Source organism: Hordeum vulgare, chromosome 6H (genome assembly GCF_904849725.1).
Source record: "Hordeum vulgare subsp. vulgare chromosome 6H, MorexV3_pseudomolecules_assembly, whole genome shotgun sequence".
In the NCBI taxonomy this organism is placed as follows: Eukaryota; Viridiplantae; Streptophyta; class Magnoliopsida; order Poales; family Poaceae; genus Hordeum; species Hordeum vulgare.
The window spans coordinates 188401067-188424405 of record NC_058523.1 but is presented as its reverse complement, the minus strand read 5'-3'; the positions used below and the strand labels follow the sequence as shown (position 1 = coordinate 188424405).

At 50.3% G+C, this 23339-nt stretch overlaps 2 protein-coding genes and 1 long non-coding RNA gene across 8 annotated transcripts in view; 2 read left to right on the top strand and 1 right to left on the bottom strand.

Moving 5' to 3' along the window:
- The first annotated feature begins 7472 nt into the window (after positions 1-7472).
- Positions 7473-12693, top strand: LOC123404259 (protein HASTY 1-like). 2 transcript variants are annotated; one of them, XM_045098178.1, is made up of 8 exons: positions 7476-7938; positions 9504-9614; positions 9699-9846; positions 10054-10151; positions 10627-10879; positions 11002-11198; positions 12078-12511; positions 12601-12693. In XM_045098178.1, exons 3-7 carry the CDS (start codon positions 9793-9795, stop codon positions 12508-12510), a joined length of 1035 nt encoding a protein of 344 aa, XP_044954113.1. In that variant the 5' UTR covers positions 7476-7938; positions 9504-9614; positions 9699-9792; the 3' UTR covers position 12511; positions 12601-12693. The 2 variants fall into 2 exon arrangements, with proteins under 2 accessions (XP_044954114.1, XP_044954113.1); XM_045098179.1 differs by lacking the exons at positions 10627-10879; positions 11002-11198; positions 12078-12511; positions 12601-12693 and having other exon boundaries at positions 7473-7938; positions 9699-9897; positions 10054-10141.
- The window catches only part of LOC123404260, a 27546-nt gene continuing 16844 nt past the window's right edge, over positions 12638-23339 (top strand). For 4 of the 5 annotated variants that reach the window (XM_045098181.1, XM_045098182.1, XM_045098183.1 and 1 more), the window contains exons 1-2: positions 13145-13276; positions 13385-13465. The gene's annotated coding sequence lies outside the window, so the exon portion shown is untranslated. Of the gene's footprint in view, positions 12905-13144; positions 13277-13384; positions 13466-23339 lie in introns of those variants that run through there. The other variant, XR_006611705.1, reaches the window with a different exon arrangement.
- The window catches only part of LOC123404262, a 3957-nt gene continuing 3733 nt past the window's right edge, over positions 23116-23339 (bottom strand). The window contains exon 3 of the long non-coding RNA XR_006611706.1: positions 23116-23322. This is a non-coding gene — a long non-coding RNA (uncharacterized LOC123404262). The remainder of the gene's footprint in view (positions 23323-23339) is intronic.

Genomic DNA, 23339 nt, shown 5'->3' with positions numbered 1-23339 from the left:
GTGAAGCAAAGCTTCATATTCCGCCGCATTATTAGTGCAGGGAAACATGAGTCGGAGAACGTAACAGAACTTATCTCCTTGAGGGGATACTAACACCACACCAGCCCCCGAGCCTTCCAACTTCCTGGATCCATCAAAGTAAATAGTCTAGTAGGTAAGTTCAGGCCGATCTTCCGGAGCCTGTAGCTCTGTCCAGTCGTAAACGAAATCAACTAACGCCTCGGACTTGATAGCTGTGCGGGGAGTATATTGTATGTGATGAGACCCAAGCTCTATCGCCCATTTGGCGATTCGCCCTGTTGCCTCCCGATTCTGGATCACGTCACCAAGGGGAGCAGAACTGACCACGGTGATCGGGTGCTCCTGGAAATAATGCTTAAGCTTTCGACTCGCCATAAACACCCCATAGACCAGTTTTTGCCAATGTGGGTATCGCTGTTTGGAAAGAGTTAACACCTCGCTGATAAAATATATTGGGCGTTGCACTGGGTATTCCTTCCCTTCTTCCTTTCTCTCAACGACCACAACCACACTTACTGCCTTGGAATTTGCCGCGATATACAGAAGCATAGGCTCCTTTTCAGTCGGGGCCGCCAGGACCGGCGGGTTAACCAATTGGCGTTTTAGGGCCTCGAGCGCCTCGTCTGCCTCATCTGTCCATCTGAATCGATCGGACTTCCTCAACAATTGATAAAGAGGAATCGCCTTTTCCCCTAGGCGACTCACAAAACGACTTAAAGCCGCAATGCGGCCCGCCAGCCGTTGAACTTGATTAACATTCGCCGGTTTTCCGAGAGAGGTAACCGCTTCAATCTTGTCCAGGTTAGCCTCGATGCCGCGCTCCGATACCAAGAAACCCAGCAATTTTCCTGCAGGTACACCAAAAACGCACTTGGTAGGATTTAGCTTCATCTGATATACCCGTAAATTATCAAAAGTCTCCTTAAGGTCTTCCAATAGTGTCTCCCCCTGGCGGGTCTTGATCACAATATCGTCGACATAAGCATGGACGTTGCGACCAATCTGGTTACAAAGACAATTCTGGATGCAGCGTTGATAAGTCGCCCCCGCGCTCTTGAGTCCGAAAGGCATGGACACATAGCAAAAGGCCCCGAAGGGGGTTATGAAGGTCGTCTTCTCCTGATCCTCCATGGCCATCTTGATCTGGTGATAACCTGAATAGGCGTCGAGAAAACACAATAGTTCGCATCCCGCCACCGAGTTAATGATTTGATCGATGCGGGGAAGAGCGAAGGGATCTTTGGGACAAGCTCTGTTGAGATCTGTATAGTCAATACACATACGGAAAGTGCCATTCTTCTTGAGTACCAACACCGGGTTAGCCAGCCATTTGGGGTGGAAAACTTCCACGATGAACCCGGCGGCTAAAAGACGGGCGACTTCTTCTCCAATCGCCTTTCGTCGTTCCTCATTAAATCTGCGAAGGTACTGTTGGACAAGTTTGCATTTTGGGTCAACATTAAGATGGTGCTCAGCGAATTCTCTCGGTACACCAGGCATGTCAGAAGGTTTCCATGCGAAGATGTCCCGATTCTCATGGATGAATTCGATGAGCGCGCTTTCCTATTTGGGGTCCAGACCCGTCCCAATGGTGAACTGCTTGGATGAATCGCCAGGCACGAAATCGATTGTCTTAGTGTCATCCGTCGGCTTGAATTTGAGGGGCGACTCAGAATCTGTGGTTGGCTTCTTGAGTGGCGACATATCCACCGGGTCAACATTGGCCCGACGGTGTTTGAGCTCTTCCGCCGCACATGCGACTTCCGCATACGCCGCGTCCCCTTCTTCACATTCCTTTGCGATCCTTCTATCTCCCTCAACTGTGATGGGTCCTTTAGGACCAGGCATTTTGAGCTTGAGGTAGACATAGCATGGGCGGGCCATGAAACGGGCGTAAGCCGGTTGCCCGAACAGCGCATGGTAGGGGCTTTTCAGTTTGGCCACCTCAAATGTTAGAGACTCCGACCTGTAATTCTGCGCAGTTCCAAATGCCACTGTGAGCCTGACCCGGCCTATGGGATAAGCCGACTTGCCGGGGACAATTCCGTGGAAAACCGTGGTTGAAGGCATCAAGTCTTTCTCCAATAGATTCATCCTCTGGAAGGTGTCGAAGTATTGGATACTGATGCTGCTGCCACCATCCATTAATACCTTTGACAGGGTGTAACCCCCCACTTGGGGGGCCACGACCAACGCCAGATCGCCCGGATTATCTATTCTTGGCGGGTGATCCTCCCTGCTCCATGTTATGCTCTGCCCAGACCAATGGAGATATCTGGGGATCGCCGGATTAGAAACGCTGTACGCCCGGTGATTTACCTTCTTATCCCGCCTGCAAGCATTAGTAGTGAAAACGTGGTACTACCCATTACTTAGCTGTTTGGGGTTGTTGAGGAAGCCCCCATTATCATCCTGGTCATGCGGAGCCCCCTGTGGGGGCGGTTGCTAGAAAGCTCCCGGCGGGTTGTACCGCCGCTGGTGGTGCACCGGGTACTGGCCGCCGCCTGGCTGCGGGCCTCCCTGAGCCCCCTGTTCGGGAAAGCCGCCGAAGGGGTTCTGTCTTTGGTTGGGCGCGGCGAGTTGGTCCTGGCGCCGGTCTGGATCTTTGTTTTGACTCTTCTTGATCGCCTCTGCCCGAAACTCTCGCATCACGAAACAGTTCTCCCAAGAATGACTCGCCGGGCCGTCAGCCGTGGCATGGTGCGGGCAGGGGCCCTTGAGTAACTCTTCATAGTTATGCGGCCTTTTCCCACTGAAACCTCGATTCTTCTTCTTGCCGTCATTAGCATTGGTGTTGGCAACCAAGTCCGAGGGCTCCTCCTGCGGTCTACACTTGCCATTGGTCCCCTGATTGTGACGGTTGCGCCCCTGGAAACGGGTATGATTTTTGGACGACTCGCCCTTTTTAGGCGAGTTAACCTTACCATCCTCGCCGGGATCCTTAGTATGATCGGCCTCGGCATACCTAGTAAGGGTGTCCATCAGTTCGCCCATGTCTTGGACCTTCCGTTTGAGTTGCCCCAACTTCTGGACCAAGGGTTCGTAGTGACAATTGTGCTCGAGGATAAGCACTGCTTGTGCTGCCGTGATACCATCTGACGAATGAATAATTTCTGCAACTCGCCATGACCAATGGTGTGCCGACTCATCCGGGCATTGTACACAGTGTTGTAGGTCGACAATCGTCATCGGACGTTTGCAGGTTCCCCGGAAGTTTTTGATGAAACGCTCTTTTAGCTCGGCCCAGGACTGGATGGAATTAGGAGGTAAGTTTTTCAGCCAAGTGCGTGCCGACCCCTCGAGCATCATGGTGAAGTATCTGGTGCAAACCGCCTCGTTTACGTCGAGCATGTCCATGGCAATCTCATAACCCTCGATCCATGACGTTGGTTCGAGATCTGGTGTATAATTAGGCACTTTCCTTGGTCCCTTAAAATCCTTGGGCATCCTTTCGTTCCGAAGGGCTGGGGACAAGCACGGTACCCCAACTCGCCCTCCGCTCCCTACGAGGGGGCCGGGGCGTCTTGGATGTTTGGGAAATCTCTGCCCGGCGGGTTCCGCTCGGGCGGGTTGTCCTGCGGGAAGTGTCGCGGCCCACTGTTTACGGCAGGCTGATCCTCTGGCCTGCTCCTGGTATAACTTGCCTGAGGGGTGGAGTGCAACCTCTCGAGGCTACGCGAGAACTGGGCGTTTTGAACCACCGTTGTCTTCAACATCTCGATGGCATTCCTTGCTTCTATCTCAGCTGGGGTGTTGCCGTGAATCGGAAGAGACTCCAGGTGGCGAGTTGCGGCAAGCACGTTATCCACCGGGTTGGAGAAGTGGCCTTGAGGCGTCCGAAAACAAGGAATTTGACCCTCGATCGGATGATCTGGCGGGTTAGGTGGGCGGCCCGGTCCTCCTGCCGGGGCGGCTCCCATCCCGGGGGTTCGTGGAGTGTCGAACAGACGGGTCAGATTGAGGTCATGGGGCAGGCGACCCTGGTGTCTCCGCTGATGGACGGCGTCGGACGCGCGCTGCTGTCTTTCGAGCCGCCAATTGTCAGTGTTTAAACGCATCCTTTCGGCCGTAATTTGGGCTTGTCGAGTCTCAATCCTGGCGGACTCCATCTCAGCATCCTGGTGGGCCTTAGCCACCGCCTCTCTGAGCTTTGCTAACTCTGCGTTTATCTCCTCTTGGTTCTCCGGCGTGAGGGGAGTCGCCATTAGTCTCATGATCTCTGCCGCTAAATCCACCAGGACTGCGGCTGGACTTCTGGACGTCTCGCCAGTCCCAGCACCTCCAGTAGGGTTTTGTGTCGGTTGAGTCGCACCGGCCATGTAGATGGTGATCTGGCGGCGGGTTCGGTCAAGGACTTCCGGATCCATGGCCAGCGACAAGCCTCCGAGACCATCCCCATGAAGAGACCGGATGGAATCTGAGTCGCCCATGGATGACTCATCGTCCGAGTTGATCGGGGTAGTCTCCTGAGTCGCCAGGTGCTCTGGCTCCTCCGATCCCTGCGTGAACCCCACAAAGATCGGGCGAGTTAAGCTTTGTGTTATGACTGGGCGGACGTACCTGGCCGGCTCGACGGTGTCGGTGGAGATGTCCGGCTCAGGGACGGATGATCCGATCATGCCGATGAAGACATTGATCTTGCCGAAGGGGGCCCTGTAGCCAGATTCAATTGAATTCGCTTCAGGTCCCCATTGCTGGTTGTCGATGTAGTTTATCCCGCGGCGGCTCCGAGACATGAGCGCCGTCGCGTAACTCCCAAACCGTAGGAGTGCTTTGGGTGTACCAAACGTCACAACATAACTGAGTGATTATAAAGGTCCACTACGGGCATCTCCGAAAGTGTCTGTTGGGTTGCACGAATCGAGACTGGGATTTGTCACTCCGTGTGATGGAGAGGTATCTCTGGGCCCACTCGATAATTCATCATCATATTGAGCTCAGTGTGACTAAGGAGTTAGCCACAGGATTATGTGTTACAGAACGAGTAAAGAGACTTGCCGGTAACGAGATTGAACAAGGTATGGGGATACCGACGATCGAATCTTGGGCAAGTATCATACCGGTAGACAAAGGGAATTGCATACGGGATTGATTGAATCCTTGACATCGCGGTTCATCCGATGAGATCATCGTGGAACATGTGGGAACCAACATGGATATCCAGATCCCGCTGTTGGTTATTGGCCGGAGAGATGTCTCGGTCATGTCTGTATGTCTCTGGAACCCGTAGGGTCTACACACTTAAGGTTCAATGACGCTAGAGTTGTAAAGGGAATAATATGTGGTTATCGAAGGTTGTTTGGAGTCCCGGATGAGATCCCGGACGTCACGAGAACCTCCGGAATGGTCCAGAGGTAAAGATTGATATATAGGAAGTCCTGTTTTGGTCACCGGAAAAGTTTCACGTTCATCGGTAGTGTACTGGAAGTGCCAGGAGGGTGGCGGAGAACCCCCGGGAGGGGTGTGATGACCAAAGGAGTTCATGGGCTGTTAGAGGAGGTGTACCAACCCTTATTGGGCTGGCCAAGGCCTTCCCTAAAGGCCCATGCGACTAGGGATAAGGAGATAAGGCAAAAGGAGTTTTAAAAGGAAGGGATCCACCTCCCTTGTGGGAGGTGGACTCCTCCCTAGCTCGGCGAACTCCTCCACCTTGGAGGAGGGGGCAAGACATCCCTCCCTCTCCTTCCCCCTATGTATACTTGAGGTTTTGGGATTTCTGAGACACAATAATTCATCTCTCTCCCACGGTGCAACCCTACCTCTTTCTTCTTCCTCCTCCGCAGCGCTTGGCGAAGCCCTGCCGGAGAACCACATATCTCCACCGTCACCATGTCGTCGTGCTACCGGAGATCTCCCTCAACTTCTCCTCTCTCCTTGCTGGATCAAGAAGGAGGAGACGTCACCGTGCTGTACGTGTCTTGAACGCGGAGGCACCATCGTTTGGTGCATGGATCGGAATCTACCGCGATCTGAATCGCTGCGAGTACGACTCCATCAATCGTATTCTAGCAACACTTCCGCTTAGCGATCTTCAAAGGTATGAAGATGCTCTAAAACCTCTCTCGTTGCTGGTTTCTTCATAGATAGATCCTTGCATGGCGTAGGATTTTTTTTGAAATTACTATGATCCCCAACAGTTATATACCGTGAGTCGTGGTTGACACGGGAGTTTCCCGGATCTCGTGGGTACAGCGTGCAACCTCTCTAGAGAGTAAAACTATTCGAATAGCCATGTCCACGGTCAAGGACAGTTGGATGGTGCTGCTTAAACTACGTCTAGTCGTTTCCGCATAAACCAGGTGTGCGTGTGTTTAAAGGTGTTTCATGAATAGAATACTTGGATCAAGTTGGGTGACTTGACGCGAAGGGTGAGCATGAAGTGTTCATCCCTCGGTATATTTATGATCATATTTGCAACCTGCTCTTATGGTTACCTCATGTTTACGATGCATGACCATCCAGACTCTTGATCATGTTTCTGCTTAAATAAAACCCTGCTTTCCGCAAAGGTTGCATTATACTTCATATCATACTCAATTACATAATCCACATCAATGAGCTGTTTGCGAGTACATTTAAAATACTCATTGGCTTGCCACTGGTTATTTTATTGACCAGACATGAAGAAATCAGAATATGGACAAGAATTCGTCATCGGAGACGGACGCACGAACTAGCACGTGTCCCAGTTAGAATGCGTGTTGGTTAAGGCTGACGGCAAGGGTTCACCTTTCTACCAAGATTTCCGCTAGTAGTTGAGTTGATGTGATTGTCCTTCATGGCCCTATCTATGTAAGACTTGATCATAACGGTCATTATATGTATGAGACGTTATTCATGGATGTAAGACTCTTATTATTCAGTATCTATATGTTCAATGAGCATTGATCTCTGGGATCATTGTACACGTTCATTCAACGATCTCGACTCATAAGTTGGGGTCCCCACAAAGCTGATATCAGAGCCATCTTGACTGTCGGGGCGGTCGTCTGGAAGGAATCGACGGGGATGACCCTGTATACGACGAATCTGGTGGGGGAAGGGAGCTCCGGCCGACGAAGGGACCGGATCCAACCGTGAAGGTGGGGGCGGGGGCGGCAACGGCTACAATTTAGGTCGAGGGAGCGAGAGACCCAGCGATGGATGGGGAGGGGAACTGCTTGAGGGGATCCGACCGACCGATCGATGGATGGGGCGGCTCGTTGAAACGTTTTCTTTAACGAGGGCATTTTCGTTGTACATATAGGCAACTTCTCGTTCCTCGTTTTTGTGGAGCTGGGCCGGCTAGGCTTAGCTTCCGCATAATTTCCTTTGAATTGAGTTACGGTCGTTCATTCTATTTAAAAAATCTCCGTTCCAAAACCGCGTTTTTACACGGAAGACGGGTTCAGCTTCTCGAGTTTTTACACGGAAGACGGGTTCAGCTTCTCGATTCCAGCTTCTAGGAGCTAAAACGTTCGGCACAACTTTTGTCTACAAATTTGAGGAGTTTGAAGCTGAAGGAGATCAGAACACAGAACACGCCCTTACAAGTGCAATCCGTCTCTTAGTTGAGTGTTGGCAAAGGAAGATAATCCCGCTGCCTTAATCCACCGGGAACCCCCCGCGTTCGCACCCCCATCGCGGCTTCAAGCCAGTCTCCGTCCTCAAGCCAATTTGAGACTCAACCTTCCTTCGAAAGAAAAGAAAATTTTGAGACTCAACAAGACCCTCCGCTCCGCTCTGCTTGCCGGAAACCTCTGCAGGCCCGACCAGCACAGCAGGACGAGCGACCCAGACACCCACTCCGGGTGAATCTCCCGCGACTCCTCCGGCCGCATCCGCGGTAGTGGACGGTTCTGGTGTACGCTTGCCTGGCTGCCTCTGCCTGCCATGGCGGATGTAGACGACGATTCGGGCCCTGCCAACTCGGGATTGGTTCGTGCCCTATTCTTGTCATGCTCGGGATTTTAAGTTTTCTATATCTAGGGTTTGGAGTACAAGTACAGTTGGATTTCAAACAAGCCCATGAACAAGGTTTTAGGTCAAAATTTGAAGTGTGCTGCGCGCATCAATAGATCGCCACTAATCCCTTCATCTTTGTTCTTCTTCTTCTATAATCTAATAATAAAGCAGATATTGCTTCTTCGTCGTGGCATTTTACAGAAACCCCCTGTAGTTTTTCAAAATCAACACGCAGTCCGGATTTAAGTGAAGAAAACGAATCGTTTTTTTAAACTTTGCCAGACTCCATTCTTACATTCTGACACACCTACATGGCGCGCAAGCAGCCCAGTGGCTAGATCCCCGGTCTTCCCTGCATGAGACCGTGGTTCGATTCCCCCTTTCTTTGTGCATGGAGGAATGTGACACCCCTGTTTTTTTTGCTTTTTCCTATATATAATTTCTGTATATGTTTTTCCTTCTTTAAATTAATTCGGGATTTGCAAAAAATAATAATTTAAAAAGTTGCGAGTTTTTAAAATATATATCGTGATATGATAAAATATTAACTATTTCAGAGACTGTTCGCATATTATAGAAAAATCACGATTTTGAGAAAATGTTAGTGAAATACAAATGTTCACGATTTTGAAAAAGTGATCGTGTATTCAAAAAATATTTGGTAATTTGAAATAAAATGTCCATCAAATTCTTTAAAATGTTCACAAAAATTAAAACGGATACGTAAATAACAAACAAAACAAACTGTCTCTTACGTAGAGATTATGTTAGGAGATTTGTAGATGTCGTTTTATAATATTATTAAGTCCCTCACGCGTTGCGTAAGAAAAAAGTTTCCATGTTTTGTACAACGTTGTGCCCCAAAAAATTGACACAACTTTCTATAGGTTAGTTTTTGTAAGTTATATGAAGATGACTAAATGTTTATTTTGCCTCCATACACAACTATGTTTATTCTGATGTCATGGTTTTTACTGGTTATGAAAAACACCGCTACGCTAGGTCAAAGCGAGACATATCATTCATCAATCTAGCTCACACATGGTCCATTAATGCAGTTTGCTCAGCCAAAAAATATTTTGTTGTGGTTAAGAAAATGTTCGTGAATTGAGTTCACGATTTCAAATATGTCCATGATTTTCAAAAGTTGTTCATGATTTCATGAACATGAAAGTGATAGTGTATCTCGATGATGCAGTAAAATATGGTCATTGCCATTAGAGAATAGGATTTCTTTTCTCCCGTTGCAACGCACGGGCCGTTTTGCTAGTCATTATAACATATGTTGATTCCTACTCCCTCGGTTCCTAAATCTAAGTCCTTTTAGATATTTCACTAGGGACTACATAGGGAGCAAAATAAGTGAATCTACACTTTAAAGTATGACTATATACATCCGTATGTAGTTTCCTAGTGGAATCTCTAAAAGACTTATATTTGGGTACGGAGGGAGTAGTCACTAAAATCCCTCCCAAGAAATATAGTTGGAAGATCAAATTGTGTATTACACATTCTTTTATCACTTCACTGTGCAACAGATAAAAACAGAAGGTGAATTGTACATGGAATCGCTGGTTAGAGTTTCACTTCAGCTGGTCACCAAGGAGTTCCCGTTTGAGGTCCAACTACATGGCTCCAAGATGCTCCAGGTTCTTGGTTTTCCTTGAGACCCTTAATTGTTTTGATCAGTTGCACTGATTTACCTAAATAAATTATTTGCTTTTTATTTTTAGCATCTGGTGGATTACAGAAGTGGTGAACTCAACAGTGCTGATCTTCTTAACTTAAAGCTACAGCTGGTTCGATATCCTGTTGAAACAGCGGCCAATGCAGGAAAACCCAAAGAACATAAAAAGCGTTATTTTCACTGCAGCAACACCAGTTCAAGTGGCAGCAGTAAATTGAGTAAAGGACCCCCTAACAGCAACACCAGTATGTCAATCACGGCATTGTTCTTTGCATTATATGTTATTTTCTAGTTTCCCGCGTTTGGTCAAACCATTTAAATAAATGATATTGTTTTACCAAGTTGTTCATGTATTTGGTGTGCACTCCCGTTATCATTTTTTCCTGTTCTTGAAAGTACAGGATAATGATGAAACAAGATGGCATCAAAGGAAGGACAGTCTTCTCCTGGCAGAGCACAATCTGTTATGTGAGGCATTCAGTATACCATCTCTTTTGGGGTATGATCTTTTTTTCCTTTGGTTTACTCTCTTATTCACAAATAAGCCATCTTTTAGAAAGGCTAAGATGAATAAGAGCTATGTGGTTCCCATCCACAGTTTGCAACACTTCAACTTAGGAGTTTGACCAAGTTAGGCAAGTGTTTGGTTTGGGATCATGCTTAGGAAAAATTCCTTTGGGCTGTCATAAAGTGAAAAAGTGTGACGAGATTTTATTAGTAATGCTATAATGCGGCAAAGATTTTGTGCATCTCATCTCAGGCAAAATTGGCACGAAGTGTGTGGTAAATTCTGTCATCTATAATGCTCAACCAAACAAGCCCATGCTTTAAAAAAATTCATTTCGTTACTGAAGTTGTGGTCTAAGTTGTGCCTTTGAAATTATGACAAGTACAATATTATATTATGTAAGGGTGGAAAAGTACCGTCTACTATTGCCATTATGCAATTACTTACCTTTCAATTCTCTTTACAGAATTGTGGAATATGCAAGAATAATTCCCTGTTTACTTGATCCTCTGAACAAAATATGGACCATGGTGGAATGGAAAGATAATTATGTGTCTAGTGTGAGCCAGCTTTTTTCTGATGGCCAGTTTTTGAAAATGGCTTATCATGTGGTGAAATTCGGTGAAGAACAGCTTAAGATGAGCAAAACAGAAGGGTCTGGTGCTCGTGATCTTTCCACGGTAGTCCTTTTAAAACTAATCCTTCCATTGCTCTTACAGGTAAATGTGCACCTAAACCTTTTGTCTCAAACCATGGCAATAAAATACACAATGTATTCTAAGTTGCATTTAGCAATGTGTTTATAATTGATTATTTTGAACTTTTTATTTAATGTTTTCAGCTGCTTCAGTGTATACATGCGCTTTGGAACGAGGATGCTAATTGTTTACCTGAAGAACTTGAAAGAGCTAAATGTTTGAGCGGTGTGGAGCTTGCTACTATACTTGAAAGTACAGATGGGTTGTATGACATTGACAATGTGGAATATCTCCATAGGAATAAGACAGGGGCATTATTGGAGGGAACTCGACATAGAGTGTAAGTCCATCGTATATTTGCACTCTTTGTGATATATAGCTCTTTTGACCTGGTGATGAAATGAACTTCCATGTGGGTGTTATTGTTAGGACTTCAGATACTTGACAGGCTGTATCTAGTTTTTCTAGGGTATTTGATTGAAGTACGCATAATTAACTGTACAAATTCCAGGAACTCTCCTATAAACTTCTGTAGCAGTCTTTTTAAAACATGAAATGCAAATGCCATAACTCTGACGTGGTCCAAATTTCAAGTTATTATTAAATAGAATGAACTCCGTCTTGTAACAGAAAATATTTTTTCTGGAACTGCTGGCTTATGATGCTGCCTTAACAATGCCAATAGCGGCGCCATGTTTGTCATGAGAGAACATGCATATGCTGAAGTCAAATTCGATGGCCTACAATATTATAGGAACAAAGGGCTGGTACTTATCTATTTTTGTAATGAAACCAGTATTTGAAATAGGAAAAAGAATCAAGAGCTGATGATGAGCTGGCACAAAAAGTTGCTTAGTTCTATTCAATTTGGATCATTAATATACGCTAATGTACAGCATTTTTGCCTTGGATGGAAACCATTATATATACATCATATTCTGTTTATATATCTAATTCTGTTATATTAATTGATATTGGAACACTTATGAATGAAAGTAGTACTGATTATATGGTTATCACGCCGTTATTTGCTCCGTTTGTATCTCCATAAGTAAGGATGCAAGACTACTAGATATACTGTTTATATTTTGTATTTCTGTTAAACTGATTGATATTGGAATACTTGTGACTTGTGAATCGAAGTACTACTGATTATGGCAATCTGTCATTATTTGCTGCCTTTTGTATATTAAAAATAGTGAATTGTATCATGCTGCAGGTACAACGTCGTAGGCCTATGTACATCCGTAGAGGGGGTATTTTCAGAGTTATTGAATAGTCTATCTGCTACGGATGCTTTCGTGAATGGTTTAAGGTCGATGGAACTTAGGCATTTGGGGAAGGTTATTCGTCTGGTAGTTGTTCCTTTGGTTAAAAATTGCCCCTGCAAATTTTGGAAGCTATGGATGGTCGATTTCTTAGGGCCTATACTAACTGAGTGTGAGTATAGGCTTCACTTTGCTTGGTTTGATCTCTTATACCATGGAGGGACTGGAAAACCATACTTTTATGGTAATCTTGTTGGACCGGATAGACAAATAAATGCATTGAAGCAGAAGCTACTGCTTGCATTTACTCGGAAGTGTCGGATCTTCTTAGAGTGTTATCAGTTACGGAACAAAATGTGGAGTCTGTCCCGTCTCCTCTCTTGAGGTATTTAACTGTAATCAGCTTGTATTTTTTTGCAAATGCTATGCCTATTCATCTAATATTAGATAAAAGTTACTTATTGTTTCTTCCAGATTCCTTTTACTTCACGATTGCTTTAAGAGGATAAGAATGAGTCTCTTTGGATACTTTGTGGATGATGAAACAACAATGAATGCCATTCCATTTTGTCGTTCTCTCACTTGGCTTGCAATCAGTGACATGAGAGTCAGGCATTCAATTGTGAAAGATCTGCTTCCTTCTCTAATTCGACGTTTGGACAATCAGCCTGCATGTGCAATTCAGCACCTAAGGCATAAATTGGGATCAAGTATGAGGGCTAGTGCTAGCAAGGACCTTGAAGCACTTTGTGAAGAATGGTACAATAATTTTGAAAAGGCAAGTGATCAGTATTTTTTGTTCTTCTTTCACCATTTACAAGTGGGGATTCTGTGTACTTAAAAAATAAAATGAAATTGGTAGGGTATTTTTGACCGTTTGGCAACGGAAAGTTGTACGCACCATATTCTATAGCCATCTCCTTATCTTAAAATTGTGAAACTTACCGGGAGTCTACCACACTGTTGAATATTGATATATAACTTCATGCTACTTGTTTTTTTTATGTGTTTGTGATAGGGTTCTGCAGGAGAAGGTAAATCCGATGCCTGTGCAGAAAAGAACTTTACAGCCTGGTTGAGGAAGAAAAAAGAAGATCTTCAAGTAATGGCATGTTCTGCTCCTAAGGAACTTTTCGAGGGTTCTGGGGAAGTATGTTCCTTTTCTATTTCTTAAACGAGTTTGAGCATCTCAAATGTTCATTTTTTTTATTTGACACTCATTTCTTTGTTTCTACATGTTCTTTTATGTTATAACCAGTTCGAAGATGAATTTAGAAGATACCTTCCTGACTACATGGACATGTTACAACAAGTGGATTCAATCAATGACTATGAGGAGGTAATTGGTTTTCTGCTCTAGAAATGCATTGTCAGTTTATGATTGTCATGATAGTGAGGCGGTTTTTAAAGCATCCCCTGGCTGTAAGGTGCCTTGGTAGCGCTTTGACGAGAAAAGGGTTTCCCCCCGCTTTTGTATTACAAAGCAACCAGCCGAAACATGCATCGGTAGGTGCTGGGGCGGAAACAACACAGTCACGTCCAAAAGAAATGAAAAAAATACAAAAGAAACAAATGCCGACACCGACAGATTGACAAAAACGCAAAAGACTCGCGATCGCTGCGCCCATCAAGGATCTCCCACCAAGCTCGAGGACTCCAAAGCGCCGGTACCCATCAACACCTCCAAGAAGGATTGCGATGATGACGACGCTGCTGCCAAGGGTTTTCCCCGGTACGCGACGAGGCGTGAGGAAGGGTATCCCCCGACGCCCTCCAGGAAGGTTCGGCGACACCCAAAGGCGTCACAACGTCGGTGTCGTCCGGGCCGACAGGGGTTTCCCCCGATCCCAACCCGCACCTCGGGCACTCCGGAGCCTGCCACCAAACCGACCTTCACCCTGCACCAACACGGTCTTGAAGCCCCCGCGCCGTCTCACCACGACACCGTAAGAAGAGACCTGCACAACGACGAAAAGGAGCCGGGACTAGGAACAGCAGCACCGTCGGCATGCGGGAGGGCACAACCCCCACCGTCAACGACGGTAGTCGACCTGACGCAATAAGCATACCAGGCCCGTGGGCCCACAGGCCTGACCGGGACCTCCGTCCGTAAAGCTCCCGCCATCGCGCTGCAACATGCACGCTGTCGGCGACGCCGCCCCTCGTCCAAGCTGCTCCTCCTCACCACCACGCAGAAGACAACGCAGCCGTGCCGGGTGCCGGCCCGCTAGGACCCAGATGGGGCATGCAGGCCCAGATCTGGGCCGGCCCGCACCACCACGCCGCTCTGCCGCCAAGATGCAGCGCCGCCACCTCACCCGCCGCCGGGTCGCCGGACTGCAGCCAGGCCGAGCTGCACCTCTGCCGCCCCTGCCCCGGGAAGGGGGAACGTGCGCGCGGGGAAAGGAGAACCCGTCGCCGTCGACACCACCCGGGCTAGGGCCGGGGGCGCCCATCGGCGGCGGCGGGTGGGGGAGGAGGCAGGAGGGGGCCGATGGGCAGGCGGGGCTAGGGCGAGAACTGGAGAGGAAGGAGGGGGAAGGGGGGAAGGAGGGGGGGATCCGGGCGAGGGTGGCCGGCGGTGGATGATGGATAAGTCTCTATACTAAAGTCTTTGTGGGGCTACAACACATGGTCCTTTGTGGGGCTGCAACACATGGTCCTTGTGTCCTTGTGGCTGTTAGGATAGCATCCTTGACCACCAATGACTGGCAGTTAGGATAGCATCTTAGCAGCATCTTAGACCAACATCTTAGACTAGCATCTTAGCATATGCTTGGCTGGCTAGCAGCCTATAAATGTGTATCCCCAACCCCTCAGGTTGGCATGGCATTGTGTGAGAAATAAACCAATGAAAATTGCCCCAACTCTCCCAGTGTCATCCACCACTATCAATGCTCAGGCTGAAACGACTAACAAGTGGTATGAGGGCCAGTGTTTCTTGTAGCATGAGCATTTCCTGCTCACCTCTCTCCCCGGGAGCTGAGCAGCCCAAGCCGGTAGCAGCAGTTGCTCCGACTGCCCCTGATTACCTCCCTCCCTCCGGACTGTCGAGCAGCAGCTCGTCAGAAGCAACTTCTTCTCCATGCAACAGCCCCAGCGACGAGCCATGTCGGCAGGCCGCTCTCAGCACACGGCGTTGGCAGGAGGTCGAGCGCGCCGTTGGAGAGGAGCGTGAGCGAGTGGTTGCAGCAGCCGCTGCTGCGGCAGCAAGGGCGTCGAGTCTGGCAGCAGCCAGAGCGGAGGTAGAAGCAGAGGTAGAAGCAGCAGCAGCGGAGGCAGCACGTGAGGCTACGACGGATGCCAAGGCCATGTTCGGCAACGCTCCAAGGAGCGGAGCGCGCGGAGCGGGGTTCTAATCACTCCCTAAATTAGGGCTGCATGCCTCTCCGCTCCGAGGCGGAGTTACGGAGCGGAGGGATGCCGAACACGTCCCAAGGCACTCCGCGACAGCTCCAACAACTTCGCGCCTGCGGACAACGGCGCCGACGCAGACCGCGCCAATGTGGTGCGAGAGCGGACGACGCAGTGGGCAGCCGAGCATGCCCGCGCACATCGCGATAGCGCTCCAGGAGGAGGTCCGCACGGCGACGGCGGCTGCGACGACCAGGATTGCGGCCTCTACGGGGTTCGGACTGTGGTCAGGGATGTTGGTCCCGGTATTGGGTGGCCTACCCTCACCAAAACCAACTACGTCGAGTGGGCCGCGATCATGAAGATCAGGCTCCAGGTGCGGCACCTGTGGGAGGCAGTCCAGGACGGCAACGTTGACCACCATGAGGATCGACGGGCCTTGGACGCCCTCATCGCCGCAGTCCCGCCCGAGATCCAGTTCTCGCTTTCCAACAAGAGGACTGCCAAGGAGGCTTGGGATGCCATCGTCGCGGCACGCATCAACAGCGACCGTGCTCGCAAGTCCAGACCGTAGGCACTTCGTAAGGAGTGGGAGAGCCTGCCCTTCAAGCCAGGTGAGGACGTTGATGACTTTGCTCTCCGTCTCAACACTCTGTTGCAGAAGATGGTGTAGTTCGGCGATGCCACCTACACCGAGGAGAGAGCTGCCGAGAAGCTTTTTCGGTGCATCCCCGAGAAGTACAAGCAGATGGCTCGCTCGATCTAGTCTTTGCTGGACCTCTCCACGGTGACGATCGAGGAGGCGATAGGTCGCCTCAAGGTCGTCGACACCGACGAGTCACAGTCTCTCTCGGGGCCCATCACCATCGGCGGGAAGCTGCTCCTATCTCGGGAGCAGTGGGATGCTGATCTCGATGACAGGAAGAAGGGGGAGCCCTCTTCCACGGCGGGCGGCCGCAGGCGCGACAAGCAGTGCAAGGCGCCCTGGGCAGGGCACAAGGACGTGCCGAAGGTGACGCCCGTGGAGGCGCCAAGGACGGCGCCGCTGGCAAGCCCAAGCCGACACAAGACAACAGTTGCCACAACTGTGGCCGCCTTGGCTATTGGGCCAATGACTGTCGACAACCACGACACGGCCAGGCTCACGTCGCACAGGCGGAGGAGGGGACGGCTCTGTTCATGGCGCATGCAAGCATCGAGCTACCTTCAGTGACACCAGCCGCAAAGGCTCTCCTTCACCTCGACGAGCCAAAAGCGCACACTCTTCTCGGCGATGGCTCCTGGAAGGACAAGATTGCGGGGTGGTGCCCCGATACCGGCGCCACCCACCACATGACCGGTCGAAGGGAATTCTTCGCCGAGCTCGACTCCGACGCGCGAGGCTCTGTCAAGTTTGGGGTTGCCTCTGCCGTGGAAATTAAGGGTGTCGGCTCCGTCATCTTCATCGCCAAGACGGGAGAGCACCAGCGGCTCACCGATGTCTACTACATCCCCGCGCTAAGGAACTCCATCATCAGCTTGGGACAGCTGGATGAGAACGGCTCACGCGTGCTGATCGAGCATGGGGTCCTACGCATCTGGGATCGCCAGCGTCGCCTTCTCGCCAAGGTACCCAGAGGTGAAAATTGACCCTACGTCCTTGACGTGCAGGTGGCACAACCCGTATGTCTCGCTGCTCGTCGGGACGACGAGGCGTGGCAATGGCATGAGCGCTTTGGGCACCTTCATTTCGAGGCCCTGAAGCGCATAAGTGCCAAGGAGATGGTGCGAGGCCTGTCGTGCCTCGGCCATGTGGAGCAGTTCTGCGACATCTACGTGTTGACGAAGCAGAGGCGACTCCCCTTTCCCCAGCAGGCGAGTTTCCGGGCGAAGGAGAGGCTTGAGCTCATGCACGGGGACCTATGCGGCCCGGTGACGCCAGCCACACCAGGAGGTCGACGCTACTTCCTGCTGCTCGTCGACGACCTCTCTCGCTACATGTGGGCGATGGTCCTCGGCAGCAAGGGAGAGGCGGCGGACGCTGCTGTGGAGGCGGAGAGCGACTGCAAACTGCGCGTGCTGCGCACTGACAACAGCGGCGAATTCACGGCTGCTGAATTCGCGTCGTACTGCACTGATGAGGGCATCTAGCGCCACTACTCCGTGCCATACAACCCGCAGCAGTACGACGTCGTCGAGCGGCGCAACCAGGCGGTTGTGGGGATGGCTCGGGCTCTCCTCAAGCAAAGAGGAATGCCGGCTGTTTTCTGGGGAGAGGCGGTGCTGAAGGCCGTCTACATCCTCAACCGCTCGCCTACTAAGGCACTCGATAGCAGGACGCCGTACGAGGCCTGGCATGGGCAGAAGCCTGCGATCATCGTGTTCAACGAAGGGCGAGGGTGGGCATGGGACAAGGCGGTGGACGACGGCTCTGTTAAGCTTCATGCACTAGCCAACGCAACCAAAAGTCCGAACTAATGGAAAGTGCTAGTGCAATCCACATATACTGTAACACCCCCTCTCACGTGTGACGGGGAAGACAAGTCAACACGTGCAACCGGAAGAGAGCGACGGCGCGCGAAACTCACGTATGACTCAAGAGGCCTCTACATGGACACAAAGGGGGGCTACCAGCAATTTTTAATAAATTGCGAAAGCCAGGACTTGAACTCAAGACCTTAGCTCTGATACCATGTTAAGCTTCATGCACTAGCCAACGCAACCAAAAGTCCGAACTGATGGAAAGGGCTAGTGCAATCCACATATACTGTAACAGGCTCGACTCCGACGTATGACAATTTCATTGTCGAGTACGTCCACTTCAAGGAAGCAGGGGGAGTAAGCAACTCCTCTTCGCCGAGCACGTCTACCTCAGTTCCCAAAACTCCATCGACCCCGGGGTTTGCTACACCGATGGCACCACAACCGGCGACGCCACGTACTCTAGCACCGGGAGTCACCCCTCCGGGCTCGTCTTCATTAGCACCAGCTCACGCTGAGCACAACCCGGTGGAGTTCGCTTCCCCGCTCACTCACGACGAGGAGCGCATCCACGCGTATCATGACGGCGAACCGCTGCGGTATCGTACGATAGAAAATCTACTCGGCAACCAACCGGTGCCGGGACTGGTGTCACGCGACCTGGAGGCGCAGCTACAACTCGCGTGTGAGGACGGCGAACCTCGGTCCTTCGCAGAGGTCGAGAGAGACGCGGCATGGCGCGCCGCGATGCAGTTGGAGATGGATGCGGTCGAGCAGAACCGCACCTGGGAGCTCGCTGACCTCCCTCGTGGTCATCGCGCGATCACCCTTAAGTGGGTGTTCAAGCTGAAGAGGGATGAAGCCGGCGCCATCGTCAAGCACAAGGCTCGCTTGGTGGCCCGAGGCTTCTTGCCGCAGGAACTTCGACGACGCTTTCGCTCCCGTGGCACGGATGGAGTCCGTGCGACTTTTCCTTGCGCTAGCTGCCTAGGAGGGCTGGCGTGTCCACCACATGGATGTCAAGTCGGCGTTCCTCAACAGCGACTTGAAGGAGGAAATCTACGTGCATCAGCCGTTGGGATTTGCGATCCCCAGCCAGGAGGGCAAGGTACTCTGCCTGCATAAGGCCCTCTATGGCCTACGACAGGCACCTAGGGTGTGGAACGCCAAGCTGGATTCCATGCTAAAGAAGATGGGCTTCGAGCAAAGCCCGCATGAGGCGGCCATCTACCGACGGGGATGTGGAAGAAATGCCCTGCTGGTGGGCGTCTATGTTGACGACGTGGTGATCACCGACCTCAAGGATGCAGAGGTGGCGGCGTTCAAGGAAGAAATGAAGGCCACCTTCCAGACGAGTGATCTGGGGCTCCTCTCCTTCTATCTAGGGATCGAGGTGCACCAGGATCACTCCGGGATCGCACTCAGGGATCGCGCTTCGACAGTCCGCCTACGCCAAGCGCATCCTTGAGCTAGCTGGGCTCACCGACTGCCACCCAGCTCTCACTCCGATGGAGAGGCTGAAACTGAGCCGCGACAGCACAGCGGAGGAAGTGGACGCTACGCAGTACCGGCGCCTTGTGGGGAGCCTTCGCTACCTCGCCCACACACGGTCGGACTTGGCATTCTCGGTCGGCTACGTTAGTCGGTTCATGGAGCGACCGACGACGGAGCACCAACAGGCAGTGAAGAGGATCATCCGCTACGTGGCGGGGACCCTTGACCACGGCCTCCACTACCCTAGGTGTCCGGGGGCGGCACACTTCGTCAGGTACAACGACAACAACCACGTCGGCGACATCGACACCAGCAAGAGCACGAGCGGGATCCTCTTCTTCCTCGGCAAGTGTCTCGTGAGCTGGCAGTCGGTCAAGCAGTAGGTGGTGGCCCTGTCCAGCTGCGAGGCCGAGTACATAGCGGCCTCTACCGCCTGCACTCAGGTGCTCTGGCTCGCTCGACTGCTTGGTGATCTCCTCGTTCGAGACACCAGAACGGTGCAACTCATGGTGGAGAGCAAGTTCGCCCTGGCCCTGGCAAAGAACCCGGTTTTCCACGAAAAGAGCAAGCACATCCGACTGAGGTACCACTTCATCCGAAGCTGTTTGGATGAAGGGAGCATCGACGCAAGCTACATCAATACCACGGACCAGCTCACAAACCTGCTCACCAAGCCTCTTGGGAGGATCAAATTCCTCGAACTCTGCTCCAGGATTGAGATGATTGAACTCTCCCACAAGACGACGCACAAGACTTAGGGGGATAATGATGGATAAGTCTCTGTACTAAGGTCTTTGTGGGGCTGCAGCACATGGTCCTTTGTGGGGCTGAAGCACATGGTCCTTGTGTCCTTGTGGCTGTTAGGATAGCATCCTTGACCACGAAGGACTTGCCGTTAGGATAGCATCTTAGATAGCAGCATCTTAGACTAGCATCTTAGCATATGCTTGGCTGGCTAGCAGCCTATAAATATGTATCCCCTAGCATTGTGTGAGAAATAAACCAACGAAAATTGCCCCAACTCTCCCAGTGTCATCCAGCACTATCAATGCTCAGGCTGAAACGACTAACAGCGGAGGGCTAGGGCGGACGGCGGCAGCGGGGTGGAGGCGGGGGGAACCCTAGCGGGAGCCTAGCGGCCTCTCAAGGAAACCTCTTCGTATCTTTGTGTGATGTGGTTCCCCTGGTAGCGCTATGGAACTAACCCTGACTGGGGCACTTAGGAGTCTGGTCTTCTGGGTGGGGCCCTGCTTGTTTGGGCTTATGCTTCAACTTCTGCAGCTTTCCACTTTGGCTAAAAAGGAAAAAAAAGCTCCTATTTAGGGGCTTTTGGCTTATATTGTTAGGAAGTATTAGTATTAGTCTAGGGGTCCTTATTAGTCTATTAGTATTAGTCTAGGAGTCCTTATTAGTCTATGTTTACTTTCCTTGCACCTCAAGTCATGTGTAATATATATATATGCCCCTTGTGCCTTCAATATAGATAAGTTGCTTTCCTAACATGGTATTAGAGCCTAGGTTTAGGTCTCCGGACGCTGCAACTCGTCCTTACGATCCAACTTTTTTTTCTTCCTCTCGATCGATCTGTTCTGGGTCGATCCGCCCAGCTCCTCTCGCTCGGTCCTCTCACGCCGACGCTCCCTGCAGGCTTCGCTGCTACCTCAGCCATCCTGCTGTTCCAGCCGCCGTCGCGCCGATATACTCGCTGCAGTCCCAGCCGCCGTTGCGCCGATCTCCTCCCTGGTCGTCACTGCCGTTCACGGCCGTCGTCGCGCCGCCCTCGCTAGTCTGCCGCTGCCGCCGCCCTCGCCAGTCCGCCGCCGTCCTCCACTCCGGCCGTCGGATCTTCGTTGCTCCACTTCGGATCGGCTCTGCTTCTCCTCCAGATCGGATCGGGTGGTGGCGCCGTAGTCCAGGTCAACGAGCTGGTGGCCCTGCATGCCGAGGTCGCGGTCGATGAGGCGCTCGACGTGGACGAAGGCGGTCGACGCGGAGCTGCTGGCCCTGCACGCCGAGGTCGCGGTTGATGAGGCGCTCGACGTGGACGAAGCGGTCGACGCGGTAGAGGATGGCGATGGCGCCCTGGTGCCTGAAGCCGTACTCGCGCTCGGCCTCGTTGAGGAGGGCCCTGTTGCTGCGTTCCTGCTAGCCTGCTTTGCTCAGCTGCTGCACACGCGCCTGCAGCTGGCTTTCCCACTGTTGCTACTAGGTTGCTGTTCTACAAGCCACGTACATGACGTGATCCCCCATGCTACTCTTCTCCTGCATGTCCATCTGCGTGCTCCTCTGTCTACTTCCGCTTGCATGATACTGCTTTGCCACTCCTCTTTGCTAGCTTGTGTGCTGCATCTCGTGCTCCCCATGGCCGTTTACCATCGCTTGGCCTGCTGCTACTCTGTTGTGGTCTCTGATTTTTTTTACGCTGCTATTGCATCTAGTCTTGTGTTTAGTCTATGCTTCTAGCTTTCTATATTTTTCCGCTGCGTCCATAAAATCCGTCGATGTTTTGTGTTATCACGCCATGCGAGTCCACCATATCTTAGTCCGTTGGCCTTTCTCCGGTCCTGATCCTTTCTATGCAACTTTTGTGGCCTACTTGCCCTTGTTGTTTTCTATAGGATTGTCTGGACTTCTTTTTGCATTGTCGATCTACGTCCATCGTGCCTTATCCGTCGAGCTTCTTTCGCCGACGGTTGTCGTGGACTATGATTTTCTGCACAATGTTTTATTCTCTTGATGTGCCATCTTCTTTTGATACTTATCTTGTATCTTCAAGTGATGCGGTGTCTACCTCTGAAGTGCCATCTCTTCGTTCTCTCCTTCGGCGACTCGACAAGTTTTGAAGACTCTTCATGCTACGACGACACTCTCAAGACGCGGATTTGGATTATCATTTTTTTTAGTATTACACTTCTTCAAATGCAATGCTATTGCATACGCTTTGCATTTGAGGGGAGGGTGTTAGGAAGTATTAGTATTAGTCTAGGAGTCCTTATTAGTCTATTAGTATTAGTCTAGGAGTCCTTATTAGTCTATGTTTACTTTCCTTGCACCTCAAGTCATGTGTAATATATATATGCCCCTTGGACCTTCAATATAGGTAAGTTGCTTTCCTAACATATATATCATCATATAACAATATTGATTCATAAGCCAAAAAGCAGAAGCCAAAAGCTCCTATTTAGGAGCCAAAGTGGGAAAGCTGGAAAAGCTCCAAACAAACAGGGCTTATCATCATCTTAAAACCACGGTGAGGCTTCTATGGTTTCTGGATAAGTAGCAGTTTGGTGGTAGGTCAAAATTGCCCGAGGCTGGGCTTCGGGGTCCGGGTCCCTTATCGTCTTAAAAACACACTGAGGCTTCTGCGGTTTTTGGATAAGTAGCGGTTTGGTGGTAGGTCAAAATTGCCTTTTAGATCGGTAGGTTCTATAGTATCACCAACTAATTGTATGGACTATGTGAATCTAAGACAGCAACAATCATAACAGTAGCGCAATATTTAATATATCGGATATGTGCACTAGACTTCAATATGCCTAGGAATTGTTTGGTAGTTGAAATTATCAGTGTTGTATTATTAGTTGACTGTCATCCTATTAGTTCAGCTTGGGACGCGGTCCATCTGATTAGCCATTATTTGGTTAGTTTGTTCCTATGTTGCGTTCTCAGCAATTACGAATGGGCCAGCTTCCAAAACTTCAATCAGCTCTAGGAACTCCAATAAGCTCCATCCACCTCTCCATATTTCCAAGTCTACAATGCAAAGTTCCTGCTTTAATCAAGCAACTTCAATCAGCTCTATAATTTCAAGTCACCTCCATGTTGGCGTCTTCGCCGTGTGTATACAGCACTGTTGGGCATTGTGACATCTCCCCCTTCCCTCCCAGCCTGCACCGTCAAAAACT

What these genes read in the sequence shown, in the direction of transcription:
- LOC123404259 (XM_045098178.1), top strand. Translation starts at nt 9,793, where the DNA reads ATGCAGGAAAACCCAAAGAACATAAAAAGCGTTATTTTCACTGCAGCA. An exon ending in TTTTCACTGCAGCAACACCA is followed by an intron (nt 9,847 to 10,053) that starts GTTCAAGTGGCA and finishes TTGAAAGTACAG; the next exon opens with GATAATGATGAAACAAGATG. An exon ending in TCCTTCCATTGCTCTTACAG is followed by an intron (nt 10,880 to 11,001) that starts GTAAATGTGCAC and finishes TAATGTTTTCAG; the next exon opens with CTGCTTCAGTGTATACATGC.